The 16,817-nt window shown below is 42.6% G+C and overlaps 3 protein-coding genes across 4 annotated transcripts; 1 reads left to right on the top strand and 2 right to left on the bottom strand.

Moving 5' to 3' along the window:
• The first annotated feature begins 468 nt into the window (after positions 1-468).
• msto1 (misato mitochondrial distribution and morphology regulator 1) lies at positions 469-3,631 on the top strand. Of its 2 annotated transcripts, none has more exons than XM_079488399.1 (12): positions 469-597; positions 718-787; positions 880-955; positions 1,033-1,211; positions 1,307-1,421; positions 1,499-1,633; positions 1,729-1,881; positions 1,959-2,090; positions 2,165-2,349; positions 2,462-2,566; positions 2,678-2,790; positions 2,865-3,631. In XM_079488399.1, exons 1-12 carry the CDS (start codon positions 585-587, stop codon positions 3,110-3,112), a joined length of 1,524 nt encoding a protein of 507 aa, XP_079344525.1. In that variant the 5' UTR covers positions 469-584; the 3' UTR covers positions 3,113-3,631. The 2 variants fall into 2 exon arrangements, with proteins under 2 accessions (XP_079344525.1, XP_079344526.1); XM_079488400.1 differs by having other exon boundaries at positions 542-597; positions 1,037-1,211; positions 2,865-3,465.
• Positions 3,632-4,700: 1,069 nt separating this feature from the next.
• On the bottom strand, positions 4,701-8,656 carry gstr (glutathione S-transferase rho). The gene is made up of 6 exons (XM_079488398.1): positions 8,375-8,656; positions 7,804-7,869; positions 7,405-7,510; positions 5,258-5,376; positions 5,028-5,116; positions 4,701-4,946 (listed from the first exon to the last, which is right to left on the bottom strand). Exons 1-6 carry the CDS (start codon positions 8,540-8,542, stop codon positions 4,826-4,828), a joined length of 669 nt encoding a protein of 222 aa, XP_079344524.1. The 5' UTR covers positions 8,543-8,656; the 3' UTR covers positions 4,701-4,825.
• Positions 8,657-8,793: 137 nt separating this feature from the next.
• On the bottom strand, positions 8,794-16,177 carry LOC306890970 (FH1/FH2 domain-containing protein 3-like; the record flags this gene model as incomplete). The annotated part of the gene is given in 13 exon segments (XM_079488397.1): positions 8,794-10,017; positions 10,102-10,260; positions 10,371-10,578; positions 10,885-10,908; positions 11,862-12,066; positions 12,192-12,382; positions 12,546-12,707; positions 12,795-12,914; positions 14,227-14,409; positions 14,492-14,650; positions 14,761-14,928; positions 14,930-15,585; positions 15,878-16,177. Coding segments are annotated over 13 exon segments (2,615 nt in total), but the record flags the coding sequence as incomplete, so codon positions are not given.
• Positions 16,178-16,817: the final 640 nt, after the last annotated feature.

Below are 16,817 nucleotides of genomic sequence, written 5' to 3'. Positions count from 1 at the left end.
CGATTCAAGATTCTGATCTCACGATGCGATTTTATTCACGATTTGTTTTACAGAATGAGTTGCGGGAAATTAAAGATGATCAACTGCCCTACATTATCTCTCTAATGTTGCACGTTGTCGTATTTTATGTAAAATAACCTGTCTGTGTTTTTCCTAACTTTTACATTTTAAAGAAATATCAGCATATCCACATTTACCAAGTCTACAGAAAGAAACAGCGCCCCTGCTGTTCAAAACTCTTTTAACGTCTCGTCACACATTAATATCGGTAATCGTTACATCCCTGTTATTAGAAACACACATACCGTAGTTTTCTGTATCTCTGGTGAAGTGGCCCTGGTCTGCTTGGTGATGCAATGAAAGATTGACATTGTGTCCAGTGTCAACGTTTGTGTGTTCTCTGCTATAAAAAAGAAGACAGACAAGGATCAATCATCATCTCTCTCTGTGTGTGTGTGTGCGTGTAGGATGCGTCTCTGTGTTATGACCCGGATGGGGCGCTGGGTGAGCTGCAGGGCGATGTGTTGTTCAGAGAGGGTCTCACTCTGGGTGGTCACGTCACATACACCCCCAGACTCATCGCCATGGACCTCAAAGGTGACCCCTGAGACCCAAAGTGTATTCGTGATAAAGCTTGAATAAAACACTCATGGTCAGTGACCCAGAGCACTCGACTGTGCTGTTGTGCAGATGTTTATCTTGATGTTATCTCTTCAGGGAGTCTTCAGACGCTGCGACAGGAGGGACGTTTATACGAAACCGAGAGTAAAGCCGCAACATTTACATGGTAAGATGTTTGTGTGTTCAGTATTTCTGTTGTCTGATTCTCAATCCCCTTGTGTTGTATTTATAAATGACAAGATGAATCTGTTTTTTTAGGGATGGAGAGGTTACGACCCACAGGGAAAGTCCACCCATCAGAAACTCTTTCCTGCAGGATCTGGACAATCTGGATGTGAGTGTGTCTGTAATAATGTCTCTGTTACGTGAGGGTGATGTTCTGAAGATCTTGTGTCGTTGTGTTTTCTCTAGTCAGCTCCTACAGTAACCAGAGCAGAATCCGCCGTTGCCACGGAGACGATAAATGACACACTGGACCGGATACAGAAATCCTACAGGCTGGAGGGAAGCGTGAGGGTGTGGTCAGACTTTCTGAGGATTCATCTTCACCCGCGCACCGTTTCTGTCATAAATCAGTTTAATCATGACGGGTGAGCAATGACTGGACCACATTACACATTACTAGAGTAAATAATCCAGTGTATTATGAGTTATTACTCACGTGATGTTGTGTGTTTGCCATCAGTGAATCGGAGCGTCTGGAAGCATTCGGTCAGGGTACGTCGCTCTTACAGGGCTCGGTGTTGGAGGATCTAGAGGACCGGCTGCATTTTTTCGTGGAAGAATGCGATTATCTGCAGGTAAATCCACAAAAACGACTCGGCAGCATCATGAGCGTCAGTGTCGATGTTAACGTGCTGCGTTTCCTCCGGCTCAGGGATTCCAGCTGTTCTGCGATCTCGCCGATGGCTTTTCAGGCCTGGGGTCAAAGGTAACAGAGATGCTGCAGGACTCTTACGGAGGGCGTGGAGTCCTCACGTGGGGCGTGGCTCCTGTCAATCACCCGGACACGGTGAGATGTGATGTCATCTTGCGTTGAATGAATGCTTGATGCTGATTAGTCAGGTCATTTCTGGTCATTTCATCTCGTTGATTTGACCTCATCAGAGCTCTATAAAGGACGTCTTTCATATGATGAACTGCGCGTTAGGAACGGTCAGTATGGCCAATCACAGCTCGCTCTTCTGCCCTTTGACCCTGCGGGGGGGTCTGGGGAGACGTCCGCCTCCACCCACAACCTTCCCACTGCTCAACTACGACGTGAGTCTCTTACACACAGAGAATAAGAGAGAGCACAGTTGTGTGTGTGTGTAAAGTTTTTGTGTGTCATCCGTCAGCCCGAGTTGTGGTTTCACTCCAGTGCTGTTTTGGCTCTTGCGCTGGATGCTATGACGGTGTCGTACAGACTGAGACACAACAGCGCTCCCATGTGGCAGCTTTCAGACGCTCTGACCGTCTCCGGGATGAAGGTCAGTATAAAGTCGCTGATCTGAGACTGCATTTTCTCTCTTCTGTAGTTTTTACATCTGCTGTTTGGCTCCAGGTTGTTTCGGCTTACGGCTCTGTTCCGTTTCCCATGATGCACGGCGGCTGTCTCCCGGGTGCTCTGGATGCATTTGCTAATGAGTTGCCATGGAAATCCCTATCAGCTTGTCCAGAGCTTGGTGACGGACGCTGCTTTGGCCAATCAGTAACATTGAAAGGCTTAGAGGGGCGGAGTTTAGTCAGGTGAGCATTTTCACCTTTTGACCATCTGATGAGAGTTTACTTCGAGGATGTGTATGTTATTTCACTGTTGTCTCTGGTGTATTTGTACAGTAATTGTTTTTCTGTTCTGCAGTCCTCTGCTGCCGGGCATAGAGCCGGCCAGTCCGCTTCACTTTGAACGCTCTGGAGAAGATGTGCTCACTGCTTACATCCAACAACATTACCCATCAACACCACTGTGAGACACACACACACACACACACACATGGTTTATGAGGACTCTTCATAGATGTAGGAAAAACAAACCTGTGGCTGTGTCTGATGTCTGTTCATCTGTCTGTGTGTGTAGGGCGGTGCAGATGGTGTCCAGCCCCAGTAAAGTCACGGCTCCGTTCCCTCAGATGTTCAGTCCGGGTCTGAATCCACAGGGTTTCCTCCAGAATGATCCTGCGCTTCCTGTCTGTGAGTGAAACAGCACAACCACAGTCTCACACACACGCTCCGGCTGCAGTTTTGATTTTGTTTCTCTGATGCAGCCGCTGCTCGTCCGGTGTCGAGTCTTCCCGTCCTGACGTCTCTTCAGTCCAGTCCGGCTGTGGGTCATCAGCTGTCAGAGTTGCACAAAACGTGCTCTGCGCTGGACATGCGTCGCCTGGCTCCCAGTTTTCTCTCTCATGGACTGGAGCTCAGTGAGCTGACTGAAGCGATGGAGCAGCTCCGCAGTCTCGCTCACTGTTATCAACACAACCAGCTTCATTCTTCAACAGATGAGGACGATGATTGACACGCACTGTCGCTGGAGAGTCAAAGCACAGCCTGGTTCAGTCGCGCTTCTAGAGAAAGAGCTGAACTGTGTTCACGCCATGTTCTTGCTGAGAATTATGGGATGTGAGCTCACTGAACGAGCTCTAGATGAGAGCTGGAGAGATAGACAGAGAATCTGCAGGACAGTGTAAACCTGCTGTCACAGATCCCAGAGAAAACCAATAAATGTGATCAAATGTGTCTGTAAGAATGATAATGGTTGCTGTTACTTAGATGTTGCTCATCAAATACATTTCACGTTTCATTAAACGGTTTTATTTTGATCGACTGAAGTTTTCTGATGTGTGTACTTAATAAAATACATATAATTTTATTGTCTGGTCCTTCTTGTCAAACTGAAGTATTTCAGCACTAATCAACGGCATGAATGATTATTAAATAATGCTGATGTTAAACTATTGATGTCTATAGTAAACCGGCATCTAAAGCATTAGTGTGTCACTTTAGTTTAAGCTTTTGTAAAGACTTTTTTTACTTTATTTTTGTCAGTTACTCAGTGTTTGGAGAAGCATTTGACAGCTCCGTCCTTTGAGACTCAAAACATTTCATTGTCCTTGAAGACGTGAACAACGGTCGTATATTTATATATGCGCAGAGTTTGGTTCCAAAATGAGAAGTCAGTTATCATGTTTTTTATTGTGCATTCCAATTAATATCAATACTGCTAACTTACACCATAAAAACATGATAACATAATAAAAAACCTCTCATTTTGGAAACAAATTATTCATATATACATATATATTTAGTTTAAATACCACTTGTCATCATTTATTTGTTCTCATGTGGAAGTCTTTCTTCTGGAACACAAAAGAAGATATTTTGGGAAACGTCTCGGTGGTTTAGTGTTCATAAAATGGATGTCAATGTTGTTCAGTATTGTTGGATTATCAACATTCTTCAAAATATCTTCTTCTGTGTTCTGAAGAAAGAAACAAAAAGGTTTGACACAAGGATGAAATAAAATTGTTGTGTGAACTATCGTCCTTTGAATGCAATGTTGAATGAACCTACATGACGAATGAATAGTTGTTGACGAGTCTCTTGTATGATTCGTGATATAAAAGAGTTTCCTGTTCTTCAGTAAAACTCTGCAGCTCCTGCGCAATCTTGATTCTTCACTTTTCCAGCAGTGACTGTGTGATGTTGAGCTTTACACTAAACTTTTTGTAGTAATAATTCCCTCAAAAGATACAAAGAATAAACACAAATGATCAAAAGTAGTTTCTCTTTTCCTTTTTCTCAGGCTGACATTAACTTAAAGGGACAGTTCACTCAAAAATGAAAATGTGTCATTAACTCACGCGCAGCTTGTTCCTAACCTGTACAAACGCTAAACACAAAGGAAGATATTTGTAAGAATGTCAGTAAACAAAAAGATCTCATTGACTCCCATAGTGTATATTTTCTCTACTCTATGGAACAACCTGAGTGTTAAGTGTTTTTTTCTCGTGGTGTCATGTTTTTCGTGAACATGGATCATTATGACATGATGTGTGATTTGGGAAATAAAGTTTATGTTTGTCAAAGAACTGATAAATAACAGATCAAATCAAAGCGAGTTTATTCATGTGGATTTTCTCCTTATTGTGATATCAGAAAGCATGAGATGAATTCACTTTCAACAGTAATGATTAATGTCATGTTATATATGTATGTCTGCAGTAGATGTTTATAAGTCCTTCAGGCTGTATTGTCCTTCAGATTTCGGTGGCCAGCTGGCTTTAATACTCGGCCGATCCTTCACCATCTCAAAATACTCCATCAGTCTGGGACATTTCTCTTTAGGACACCTGTCAGAGATCAATCATTAAACCAGCATCACATACAGACTTTCATCTGACGCTGTCAATCGTTAGAGAGATTTTACTCACCCCAGACGTGAAAGAAATCCGATGATGGGGAAACAAACAACGTCGGCCATAGTGAAGTTCTTACCAGCCAGATAAGATCCTTTCCCCATCTGATGAAGACATGAGTTTTTATTAGACTCGAGAACGTGTCTGATGTCACATCTTTATTTCTCCTGATGTGAATGTGAAGCTCTGTAATGTGTTCATTAATCTGAGTGAGTGTGTGATAGATGTTCTTCAGATGAACTTACCTTCTCCAGGTAACCGTTCCACAGCTTCAGCTCATTGATGAGGTTTTCTTTGTTTCTGTTCAGGGCAGATTCATGTCTCTCTTCCTCAGGCACAAGATACCCATAGTAAGCCACTTCATCTGAGCACACAAGACAGATTCAGCACAAGCGTTTACTATGTGATCACATAAAACACATACTGTACTTACTCAAAAGCTCTAGAAACATATCGGTCAGATTATAAACACACAGAGAATTTGAATTATTTGACCAGTAACTAGCACTAATGTACATCTGAGTACAGACCTTTGAATTTGAACAAATATTTTGACAGAAGCAAGAGCAAAATCAGTAGCGATGAAACCCAAACTATAAAATGCCATAATTATAATGAAGAATCAACTGAAAACACGGTCAGCCCCGGACCCATCAGATCTGACTTCTATCTGTTTTCTACTCTTAAAAAAACAGCTCTGTATACTGTGGTGGGCTGTGTGAGACCAGTTTTTATGCACTTTGGCTTTTTTTTGGTCCTTATGTTGTTCTAATTGCTGCGATTGTTTAACTCATTTGTAAGTTGCTTTGGATAAAAGCATCTGCTAAATCAGGGGTTTTCAAAGTGGGGTCTGGGGATCCCCAGAAGGTAGCAAGGGGTCCCTAAGAAAAATAATTAAAGTCCACAGTGCTTATCAGATTTTTTGCTATTGATAGTTTCCAGAATTATTTATATTTGAATGTTTCTAGTGAGTTATTCTCACTATAGTTTCTTTCTTTTGGGACTTTTTTGTGAAATTGTTGCAGACTATAATATCCTATTGATTTTTTATCTAACAAATTTAAAGCTTCTCTTTAAACACAAAGACTACATATATATATATTTTTAAAAAGGTTAATCGTATAATTATAATAAGCATAATAAGCTTTGAAAACCCCTGTCCTAAGAGTAAATGTATATAGTACATTCATGCAAAGTTTATTCATAAGATTCTGTATTTGTTGATTTTCAGTTAAATTTAGATCGACCAATGTTGTTATGAGGAATCGCTTCGTTTCTTGTTATATTTCAAATCGATCATAAAAGCCTAAAATGCTTAAAAACTCATGAAAGTTTGCATACGTGTCAAGAGTTGGCACAAACGTTTAAACACAATTCACGAGTTCGCCCTCGCTAATAAACAGCTCCTTGTTGGGATAGATGGTAAAGCATGGGAATGAAGGTTATGCGTACTTGGCGTGTTGTGCAGGGAGTGGGCTCCGAGCCCGCCGGATCTATCCGAACCCGGAGCACTCTACCCTGCTCAGAGCAAGTGCTCCGGGCTCGGAACCGGCTCGAGCCCAGAACACACCCCCCCGGGGGTCCTGCGAGACTTTAGAGAAAATGAGAGGAGCTGGGGTGGAGGAGGGATGCTTATCTGACAAGATGCAACAGGTAAGATTGTTTGTCTATTTATGATAGAGCTTGCAGGAGCTGATAGGGTAGATACGGTGATTGCTGATGGTGAACCAGCCTAGATAATTAAGTAGAGATAGCGTGCTCGGCTGATAGGTGATTACTGCTGATGGAACATCGGGCTGATTTATATGCTTAGGTTCCTCCCGAACTTTGTTAATAAAACATCATTAAATAAACCAGTAAATGCCATCTTTAAAAAACGCCTAAAAACACATCTCTTCCGTCAACACGTCGCTGATTGATTTTTCCTAATTCTCTTCCCTTTCCTTCTTTTAAAAAAAACCACTAACCTCACTATTCTTAGCTTTGTATACTGTGCTGGGCTTTAATGGACTAGTTTGATGCACTTATGTATTTTGTGGCCTATGTTGTTATAATTGCTTCCAATGTTTCCTCATCTGTAAGTCGCTTTGGATAAAAGCGTCTGCTAAATGACTAAATGTAAATGTAGTAGTTCTCTCTCTCTGGAAAAAAAGTTGTGACGTAACAGTTTTCCATGTTCGATAAAAAACTTCCTGAAACCTGTACGGTCACTGTGGGAAGTGTATCGAGCACAGAAATACTACGTCATACGTCCAACTCGATTTTTAAGAAGTTGACAATGTTAATCATGAGAAGACGACACGTTTATCACCGTAGAGAAGTCATTTCTAGCGGCTCTGGAGTTACAGACACACACATTTTTGTGTTTATGAATAAAATGAAGATGTTTTACAGAATTTCTCCTGCAGGGTGTTGGTCTCAAACATCCGCTGATAAACCAGAGCCTGTTCGGTCGGGTCATCTGGGATCAGACGAGTTCCTTGAGATTTAAACATACTCTATACAAACACACAAACACGCTAGTTACTTCTCTCATCTGGAACTACGGGTTTAGTGTTTTTAGCCCACTGATTGTATAACAACCATTTCTTTGTTTCTTTACGGTTTCATGCTTAAACTATATGACTATTATTTCACCAAACATCAATGCTGAATGTCTGAAATGATTTGAATGGTGAATTCTGTTCAATTGTGCCATCGAGAAGACCCTCGAAGAGTCCAGATCGAGCTGAAGTCACCGTGTGATGAAGAGGGTGTTCATGAATCTCAGGCGCGTTCACGCGTGTCTTACCTCCAGATACATGCACGCGGCAAAAGACTCGTTCACGATTGTGTCTCCGTGCTTCATAGTTGGAAGCTGCAAGAAGATCAACACGACACCGTAAAGTAACACGACACCGTAAAGTTGAGCAAGTATTTCATCTCTGTAATGAAAGCGTCACTGTGTGTTCACACCAAGCGCGAATATTCGCTTCAATATTTAGATTTTACTCGCTTCATGGGAGGGGCTTCTGTCAGACGGGTCCAGTCTAATTGCGAAATGGCGGACATGGGTTTAGTTGAGAGTGTAGCTGGTCATTATGTGCTATGGACGGCTGAAGATAGACATATAGACTCGTTCGGCGCGTGTCTGGGTCCATCAGATCCTCATGGTTGTTTCACGCTATGTCATAACACGTCACTACTAGAGCAGGCTCCTGATTGGTTAACGCTGCTCGAATTTTCGCCAAAGTTCAGATTTTTCAACTCGCGCGAATAACGCTCAATCGCGTCTGTGCATTGACTTAACGTGTAAACCCCTCGCGCTCAACGCTTCATTCGCGCTTGGTGTGAACGCACAGTTAAAGGGCTGAACGCGTCACCTGTCCTCTGGGATTCAGCTGCATGACTTCTGCACATTTATGCTCTTGTTTGTCGAACGACAGCAGTTTGTTGTTGTATCCGTGCAGCTGCTTCTCCTCGAGCGCGATCATCACTCGCCAGCAGGGCGGAGAGTCCGCGCCCCAGTACAGCATGATGTCTTTCGCCATGACAGTCCACACAAGTAAAGCGACTTCAATATGGAGTGAAGAAGAGAGGAGGATAGACGTCCAGAGGGGAGGAGCTTCATGTCCAGCGAGCACCACTTGGAACACGACCTCGCGTCACGTGACGTCCTGAACGCGCTCGTGCACGCTTAAAGACAAAGGAGAAACGGCGCCTCTGCCGGACGAAGACGGAACTGCGCACCGATAATATCCGTCAAAACAACACACAATGAGTCAATGACAACATGACATCTGTGGTGCTTCACAAAGGATTTTATTGCAGAATGTGTGTCTGTGAATTAAAGAGAAGTTTGTGTCGAACAGCAGATGTTTTCCTGAAAACAACGAGCAAATGAAACGAAGCAAACAATGTTTGTAGAGAAACTTTGAAGTGTTGTGTTTTGTGCACATCTTCTAAACTCTGTGTTTGTATTTCTTAAATTGACGTGTAGAGAAAAACTATGACACACAAATCTACAGGAGTTACAAAAGAAAACGGTCACAACAAAAGGGCAGAAACATCATTTATACAGTCAAAAACATTGCATTTTGTACATTTTGAATAACGTTTGGAGAATGCATCTGATGGAGATCTTTAGTTTTAGTCATGTTTGAATCCATATAAATATTTCATATAATTATAATAAAAATGAAGGTTTAAGGTGCTTTTTGAGACAGCATCAAGTGAATTACAGCTCAGAAACACAAGAACACATGATTGTGTTTTAATCCAGCAGTGTTCTGTCATTCTGTATCTATACTGAACTTTAACCAGCATCTCTTCAAAGAAACAACAACTGTCTGCCATTTTCTTTTTCAGTGTCAATCATATTTCCATTATTACAATTCTTTACTTTGAGTCCAAAAACTGGCTGTTGTATAAAAGAAGAGATTAACGTACTTGAGAATGTTTTAAAAGAGTGTAAAACTGAGACTGTGTCTGAGCTCACAAATCTGTGGCGTTTAAAATGATTGTGCTAAATATTGTTTATGTCCATTTTCTTATAAACTTGTACATTTCCTATGCACGTGAATCACACATGAAGAGAATCGAGAGATAATCTGCAGTTTATGACTCTGAGATGAATTTCTACTGGAAATATCTCAAATCAAAAGTAAGAAACCCTGAGTTAATGTCTAGTTTGGGTTAGAAATAAAACATGTTCTTCTTCATTTTGATTTTATTACAGTCTCAAATGTGTAAAACATTTGGTTTCTGAGAGCTGCTCAAAGGCTTGTGATTGGCTGGTGGAATTGCTGGTTGTGACGTGATGGGTGTGGCTTATAATATCAATCATTAAATTCAGGAAGCTTTGTTTTGGAAATAAATCTGATTCATTGGAAGAATTTGCAGGTGTTTGTTTGTTCACTGAGATTGTGTTGAAGGCATCAGTGTGATCACACCGACATCTCTGAGGTGTCCAATCCAAGCGCTTGAGCTTCTTCTGGGGTCAGACCGCCCTTCAATGTCCTCCTCACTGACAGACAGAGACTTGATTTACTCGCCATATCAAAACTAAATTATCCAATTACTGTAAGTGAACGAGTATAAGTGAACATACGTGACTTTCGATTTGCACGCGAGCGTCGTCGTTCGCAGGGTTGAGCTCTTTCTCGTGGACTCTGAGTGGCCGAGCGAACAATTCTCTCCATGATGTCATCGGCCGTGTCGTCTGTAGCAGTCGGTGATTCTTCCCTTGCAGGTGTCCAAGCGGTGCGGCCTGAACACAAGTCAAACATTACAATACGTTCCAACAACATTTACTTGATTGTTTTATGAGTGTCATGTCGACGGTGAATAGTATATACTGATCAAGAAGGAGCTTCTCACCTCTGCTGGCTCGAGTGCGTGTACGGATTCGTAATCCAGGCAGAACCGAGGTGTCGCTGTCATTGGCTTGCAGACTACTCTTCAGAACAGCCTTCATCTGTTCATGTTCTGCTGCATCTTTAGCGTGACCCAAACCCTGCGGCTCCACCTCCTGCACCGCTGCGGATGGAACACTGCTGCCTCCACCTGACCGACCCGCCTGTACCACCTGCACACAAACACAACAACAACATACTGACGGATACTTTATGAATACAAACAAACAGTTTCTGTGATGATAAATAAACACTTTCCTTGTTATAACACAGACAAACACATACATCCATAACATCGGCAAACTCTATAACTGAGACATCACACTGTGTGAACTGTGTTAGTCATTGTTCCATCATCAAAGTGCAAATGTGACAAACTCCATCTGAATGAATCATGTGACAAATCAGTAGTAGCAACAAAAAACATGGAGACATTAGTGATTAATTCAGCAAAAACCCCAAACAACACACTCTCATACCTCACTGTCATCTTCATCATCAGTCTGTGGTGAGAAACAAGGAGAGAGTTAGCCCATTGAATAATCAAACTAACCTAAGCCCCACCCACACCACTGAACGAGCATAACTCAAACCCCGCCCACACCACTGAACGAGCATAACTCAAACCCCGCCCACAACACTGAACGAGCATAACTCTAACCCCGCCCACAACACTGAACGAGCATAACTCTAACCCCGCCCACACCACTGAATGAGCATAACTCTAACCCCGCCCACACCACTGAACGAGCATAACTCAAACCCCGCCCACACCACTGAACGAGCATAACTCAAACCCCACCCACCCCACTGAACGAGCATAACTCTAACCCCGCCCACACCACTGAACGAGCATAACTCAAACCCCGCCCACACCACTGAACGAGCATAACTCTAACCCCGCCCACACACAGAACGAGGATAACTCTAGCCCCACCTACACACTAAATGATCATAACTCTAACCCCGCCCACACACAGAACGAGCATAACTCTAACCCCACCCACACCACTGAACGAGCATAACTCTAACCCCGCCCACATAATTGAATAATCATAACTCTAGCCCTGCCCACATCTCTGACCAATCATAACTCTATCTCCGCCCACAACATTGAACAGTTATAAGTTATAACTCTAGCCCTGCCCACAGCACTGAACAATCATAACTCTATCCCCACACATAAAATTGAATAATCATAACTTTAGCCTGTAGAGCCTGTAGCCCCGCCCACATCACTGAGGTCTCTGATGTATGTGACCTCACTGGCAGCCCTGAGCACACTCTCGTCACGTGTGTGTGTGTGTGTGTGTGTGAAATCACATCTCATCTGAGACATTAAACCATTAGATTGTTAAAAACACTTCACATGTGTTCAATCTCAACCCTCAGTAGCTGCTCCAGGATCAGTGTTGGTGAGTTCAGGACACATGAGACGGCTTCTGAAGTCTCTCACCTGCGTGTTGATGTCTGTGATCATTTTGCCGCGTGTCTTGTTTCTCTCTCTGTGATCAGCTCGCTTCTGTTTGTGTTGAAGAACTCGTTCTCGTGTGGTCCTATACTCCAGAGCAAACTCACTGATGATCCTGCCGAAGCGATTCACGCTGATATCACGAACACTGTACGCCGGCTGACCCAGGAACAGCAGAAAGGAGTGAAACCTGGAAACAGACAGACTTTCAGTGCATATCTAAACGTCTGAACTCTTCTATGACGTATTGCAGTTCATGACAAGTCGTTTTGAACAAACCCACGGATTAAAAGTGTTTTGTGAAGGACTCTTCACCTGTTCATGATTCGTCTGTGGACGGTTTTCAGGATGATGATCCTCTCAGCGCAGTCCTTCAGAAAGTCAGACATCTTCTGCTTCAGCGCGGGTTTCATCTCATGCTTGGCAATCACTTTCAGATGATCCCACGATGCTTTGCAGCGCCATTCCATCTGATTCAAGTTCTCCTGCAGCTGATCGAAATCCACCTGAAGTCAAAACTCACGTCACACTCATGAACATACCTGAAGGTTCCTCTGAGGTTCTCTGTGTGTTCTGTAAAGAACCTTCGATATATATCCACATTCTCTGTAGCGCAACATCTTCACATGTGTTTGTTTTATTTAGATGATATGTGAGTGTGTGTTGTACTTTGGCCGAGCGTGTCAGCGCTCCGATCTCGGAGTAAAGATCACTGCTCTCTGGAAAGTTCTCCACCACGACACCGCAGACGTGATGCAGGAGAGACTGTTTGTGTACTGTGTCCTTCACTTCTGGAACTTTCTCCAGATAATTCAGATCAAATCCTTTAGCCTGAAGAGAATAAAACCCCCTGGTCATCATAACATCATCTACATCCACACGTCTGTGTGTGTGTGTGTGTGTGTGTGAGAATCTCACGTTTGAGCCGTTCAGAAAGTTGCCGATAGCGAGCAGCGTGGACACAATGTATCGCAGCGTTTTATTCTTCTCCAGCTGATCCATGCCCTCCTTCAGGTCCTGTAGGGGCTCAGCAACTTCCTGCCAAACAGTCAATGTCACGTGAACTCATTACATAACAGATGACAGATATGATGACATCACAAGAGCTTCATTTGGTGATATCACAGAACTCCCAACATGACAGCTGGGAACCAATCCTCTGTCGAGCTGAGAGAAGAACAAATGTGTCTCTTAACTGACAGAGTCTTGTGTTTGTGCCACATGAGGTTCCTCTAAGAGCCTCAAAACTGTTCGTCCCTTTAAAATGAAAGCGATTTATTATATAAAGTTTTGAGACACACGTCATTCTGCAAATCATTTTAATTTGCATTCATTTTAGATTTTTGAAATGTTGCTGCCGGCTTACTCACTGGCAGACTGCTGATTTCCTTTAATCCATAAATGTGACCCTGGAGCACAAAACCTGGCACTGGAACATATTTAATAAAAGCAAAAAATACATTGTATGGGTCGATTGATCCAATTTTCTGTTATGCCAAAAATCTTTAAGATATGAAGTAAAGATCCCGTTCAGTGAAGATATTTTGTAAATTTCCTTCCGTAAGTATATCAAAACTCTATTTTTGTGAGTAGGGACTTCATTTGGACGACATTAAAGACCATTTTCTTAATATCTAGAGTTTTTTGCACCCTCATGGCCTCTTAACACTGCAAAGGCGGCACAGAAACCGAATCTAAAGTGGCATAAATGTGTATTTACACAGGAATTATATTTATGTGAAATAATGCTGAACATAACCGCAAAATGCAGTTCTAACAATATGCTAATAAAATATAATGTCTTCAATAAAAACGATATAAACTCCCATAAGAATACTGACACTAAGTATAACAATGCATACTTTAGGATAAAAGCAATATTAGGGTATAAATGCAACATTTTAAATATATTTCCTAGCTAACAAACACTCCATAGAAATGTGTTATTATCGGGCACCTCACCGCATATTGAAAGATGCAAAAATTTGTTTTAAAGAGCCAGAAAATCAGTCGAGCAGCTAAATGAACAGTTCCGGTGTAAATGTTACTAGATCGTTTAGCGTAGTTTAGAGCGGCTTTAATGCATTATATCATATTATTTTAATTCTTAAAAATTCAACCTAGCATTTATTTCAGCTAGATTTCATCAGTGTACTGCATAGAGGAAAAACATGCAATAATACCATATATCTCAATACCATATAGTTACATTTTCCCCATAGTACAGACATGATGTACAGACACTTTTTAATTACGATGTATGTGAAGCTGCTTCGCAACCATGAAAATTGTGCACAAAACATATGAATTGAATTAAATTGAACGATTTTATGGGATGTTTCTCTCTCACCTTCTCAGTGGCCTCGTAGTCGAGTTTAAAGGCCCAAAGGTGCAGACGGGCCGAGAGTTCACTGATGGACGACAGCGTGAGGAGAAACTGCTCAGCGCTGCCCAGAGGAACGTCAGGATTCATCAGCTGAGCCTCCTGAATCTTCTGTTTTTCCTCCTCTGTGGGAATCATCGTCAGGATTTTCTGAGAGAGAGAGCATGAACGTGAGATCAAAAAACAGCATTGCATGATATACTTCACATGTGTACGGTTGATGTTCACTCACATCGATTCCCTCTTTGTTAAGAGCGTACTCATCAAAGTTAAGTATGGCGGTTTTGATGGTGCGGGGGGGCGGGAGGACCGTCAGGCCGATGTTAATGGAGTTACTGCGTTTAGAATCCAGGACGATGATCTCCTGTCGCTTTCCATCCTCTGCTCTTTTCTGTTTGAAATCAACACAAATATTATTTAACGTCAAACGCTGTAAAATGATAAACACACAAACCGCGTCAGATCACGTGACCCCAGTGAGTGATTGACATCTCATGTCACCTTGGTTACGGGCATCTCTTTGGATTTGCTTTCGAAGAGCGTCTCAAGTTTAGAAGTGTCGAGTTTAACAGGTTGAAGTCTGGACCACAGCGACTCTTGACTTCTTCTGTGGTTCCTGTAGATCCAGTCAGCGGGTCTGACTTCCGTCCAGAACAGTCTGATGGTTTTTCTTCTTCTTCTGGAACAGAGAAGGCTCTAGAGGAGGCGGGGCTGAGGTGGAGAAGCTGGGAGGAGGAGGTGGAACCCGAATGTTAAACATGGGAGGAGCCAGAGGGCAACCGAACATCGGAGGAGGAGGTGGTAGATTGAAGGGGCAGGGAGGAGGAGGAGGAGGCAGATCTCCAGACGTCAAACTTCCAGTCTCCAGGACGTCTTGATCCTCCTCGTCTCCCAGATCTGTGAAGTCGATGTCACCGATGCGGAGTTCACGCGGGGTCGCCATCAGCTGATCCCAGATGCAGTCGGACTCTTTCTTTGGAGGTGGAGGGGGCAGCGGTTTCTCCGGGGCTTCCATCAGCTCCACCGGTGGAGATGTCAGACCCTTCACCAGGTCTCCAAAGCGCTCGGCGAACGCTCGCACGTTACTCTGATTGTCCGCTTTCTTCTCTCCTTGACAGTTGTCCTGCGGTGGACTCTGTGTTTCCAGCTCTGAGACGCACGAATCTTCAGTCTGATCTTTCTCTTTTGAATCTTCTTCATCCTCGTCTTCCTCCAACTGCTGTTTGTTCTGTGAGAACAGCATGTCCAACATGAAGAGTTTACTGTTGAGGATCTTGTTTCGTTCTTCATTCACATTCACGTCATTGACGCTGTGAGACCACTGACCTGCAGGCACAAAGATAAGAGACATACAAAAACAATTTTATATAATGTTTTATAAATAATTACCAATGATCTAAGAACATTAACAAACACTGACATTGTAATTAATGAATTTATCCAGTGTGGTGTAGTCCAGAGGTTTTGTGAGCTTTGGATATAGTTGAATACAAAGGGGGGCCTGTTGAGAACCCCTGAAGTTGTGAGTGTTTTAGGATACATGGACAAAAATGTTTAGTGAAAAGATAGACATGAAGGTTTTTTAAGGACATGATTGAAATATAGATTTTGGTCTCACCGGTGTCAGCGTTGACTCTGTCTTCTCTTTCTAGTGTACTACTGGCTGAAGAGATGCTGGAGGCAGAGCAGTTGTCTTTCTCATTCACTTCTTCGTTCTGACGTTCTTTATCGCTCAAGATCCCGCTGTCTTCTGCCTCTCCATCCGGAGCTTCTCGTTCAGACCCCTCCTCTTCCTCCTCCACCTGTTCCTCAGCTCCGCCCACTTCCTGATCAGCACTTATCTCCTCCACTTCCACTTCCTGTTCTACTTCAGGTTCTTCTGTGGGCTCTGTCTCCGCAGGTTCTAGATCATTGGCGTCTGTGGAGAAGACAGATCAAATGTTAGTGTGTTTAAAATGACATCACTTCCTGTATATTCTTAAGTCAAAGGTGTGCCGGAGCAAAACACTGATTCAAAAACACAAACGTGAACATTTGTTTGCATGATAATGTAAAGGAGTTTTGAATCATTTATAGTTTCATCCAGATGATGAACACACATCTGCTCAACCAATCAGAGCACAGTTATGAGCTGACGGATATGAACAGGAAACACACCTGTTTGTGTGTGTGTGTGTGTGTGTGTGTGTGAGGTGACAGAGAGGTTATGCTATGAATGCTCATGAATGTGTCCATTTAAAAGAGTTGAACAAAGAGGCACAGACTCCAGAACACGCGAGCTCACACAAGAGTTTACTGATGAAGAAATATAATATATTCACCCTCATTATTAAACACAATGTGCAGTTCTTTATATTTATATCTGAAGTTTTTATTTGACAAAGTACTTCCCCGAAAGTCACCACAGTGTTTCATAAATCATATTACATCACTTTTATAAATAATCCATTAGAATAATGTGTTTGATATAACAAATGTCTGACAATGAGCACATGTTTACATCATTCTACAGGTTCAACATGTGCAGAATTCATAAGATATCCAGGTGCTGTGAAACA

This window comes from Barbatula barbatula (genome assembly GCF_947034865.1).
Source record: "Barbatula barbatula genome assembly, contig: scaffold_198, whole genome shotgun sequence".
Taxonomy (NCBI): Eukaryota; Metazoa; Chordata; class Actinopteri; order Cypriniformes; family Nemacheilidae; genus Barbatula; species Barbatula barbatula.
This window is presented reverse-complemented; position numbering and strand designations above follow the sequence as displayed.

What these genes read in the sequence shown, in the direction of transcription:
- msto1 (XM_079488399.1), top strand. An exon ending in AGGATCTGGACAATCTGGAT is followed by an intron (nt 956 to 1,032) that starts GTGAGTGTGTCT and finishes TGTTTTCTCTAG; the next exon opens with TCAGCTCCTACAGTAACCAG. An exon ending in CTGTCAATCACCCGGACACG is followed by an intron (nt 1,634 to 1,728) that starts GTGAGATGTGAT and finishes TGACCTCATCAG; the next exon opens with AGCTCTATAAAGGACGTCTT.
- gstr (XM_079488398.1), bottom strand. Translation starts at nt 8,542, where the DNA reads ATGGCGAAAGACATCATGCTGTACTGGGGCGCGGACTCTCCGCCCTGC. An exon ending in AGCTGAATCCCAGAGGACAG is followed by an intron (nt 7,870 to 8,374) that starts GTGACGCGTTCA and finishes ATCTTCTTGCAG; the next exon opens with CTTCCAACTATGAAGCACGG. An exon ending in CCGCGTGCATGTATCTGGAG is followed by an intron (nt 7,511 to 7,803) that starts GTAAGACACGCG and finishes GTGTTTGTATAG; the next exon opens with AGTATGTTTAAATCTCAAGG.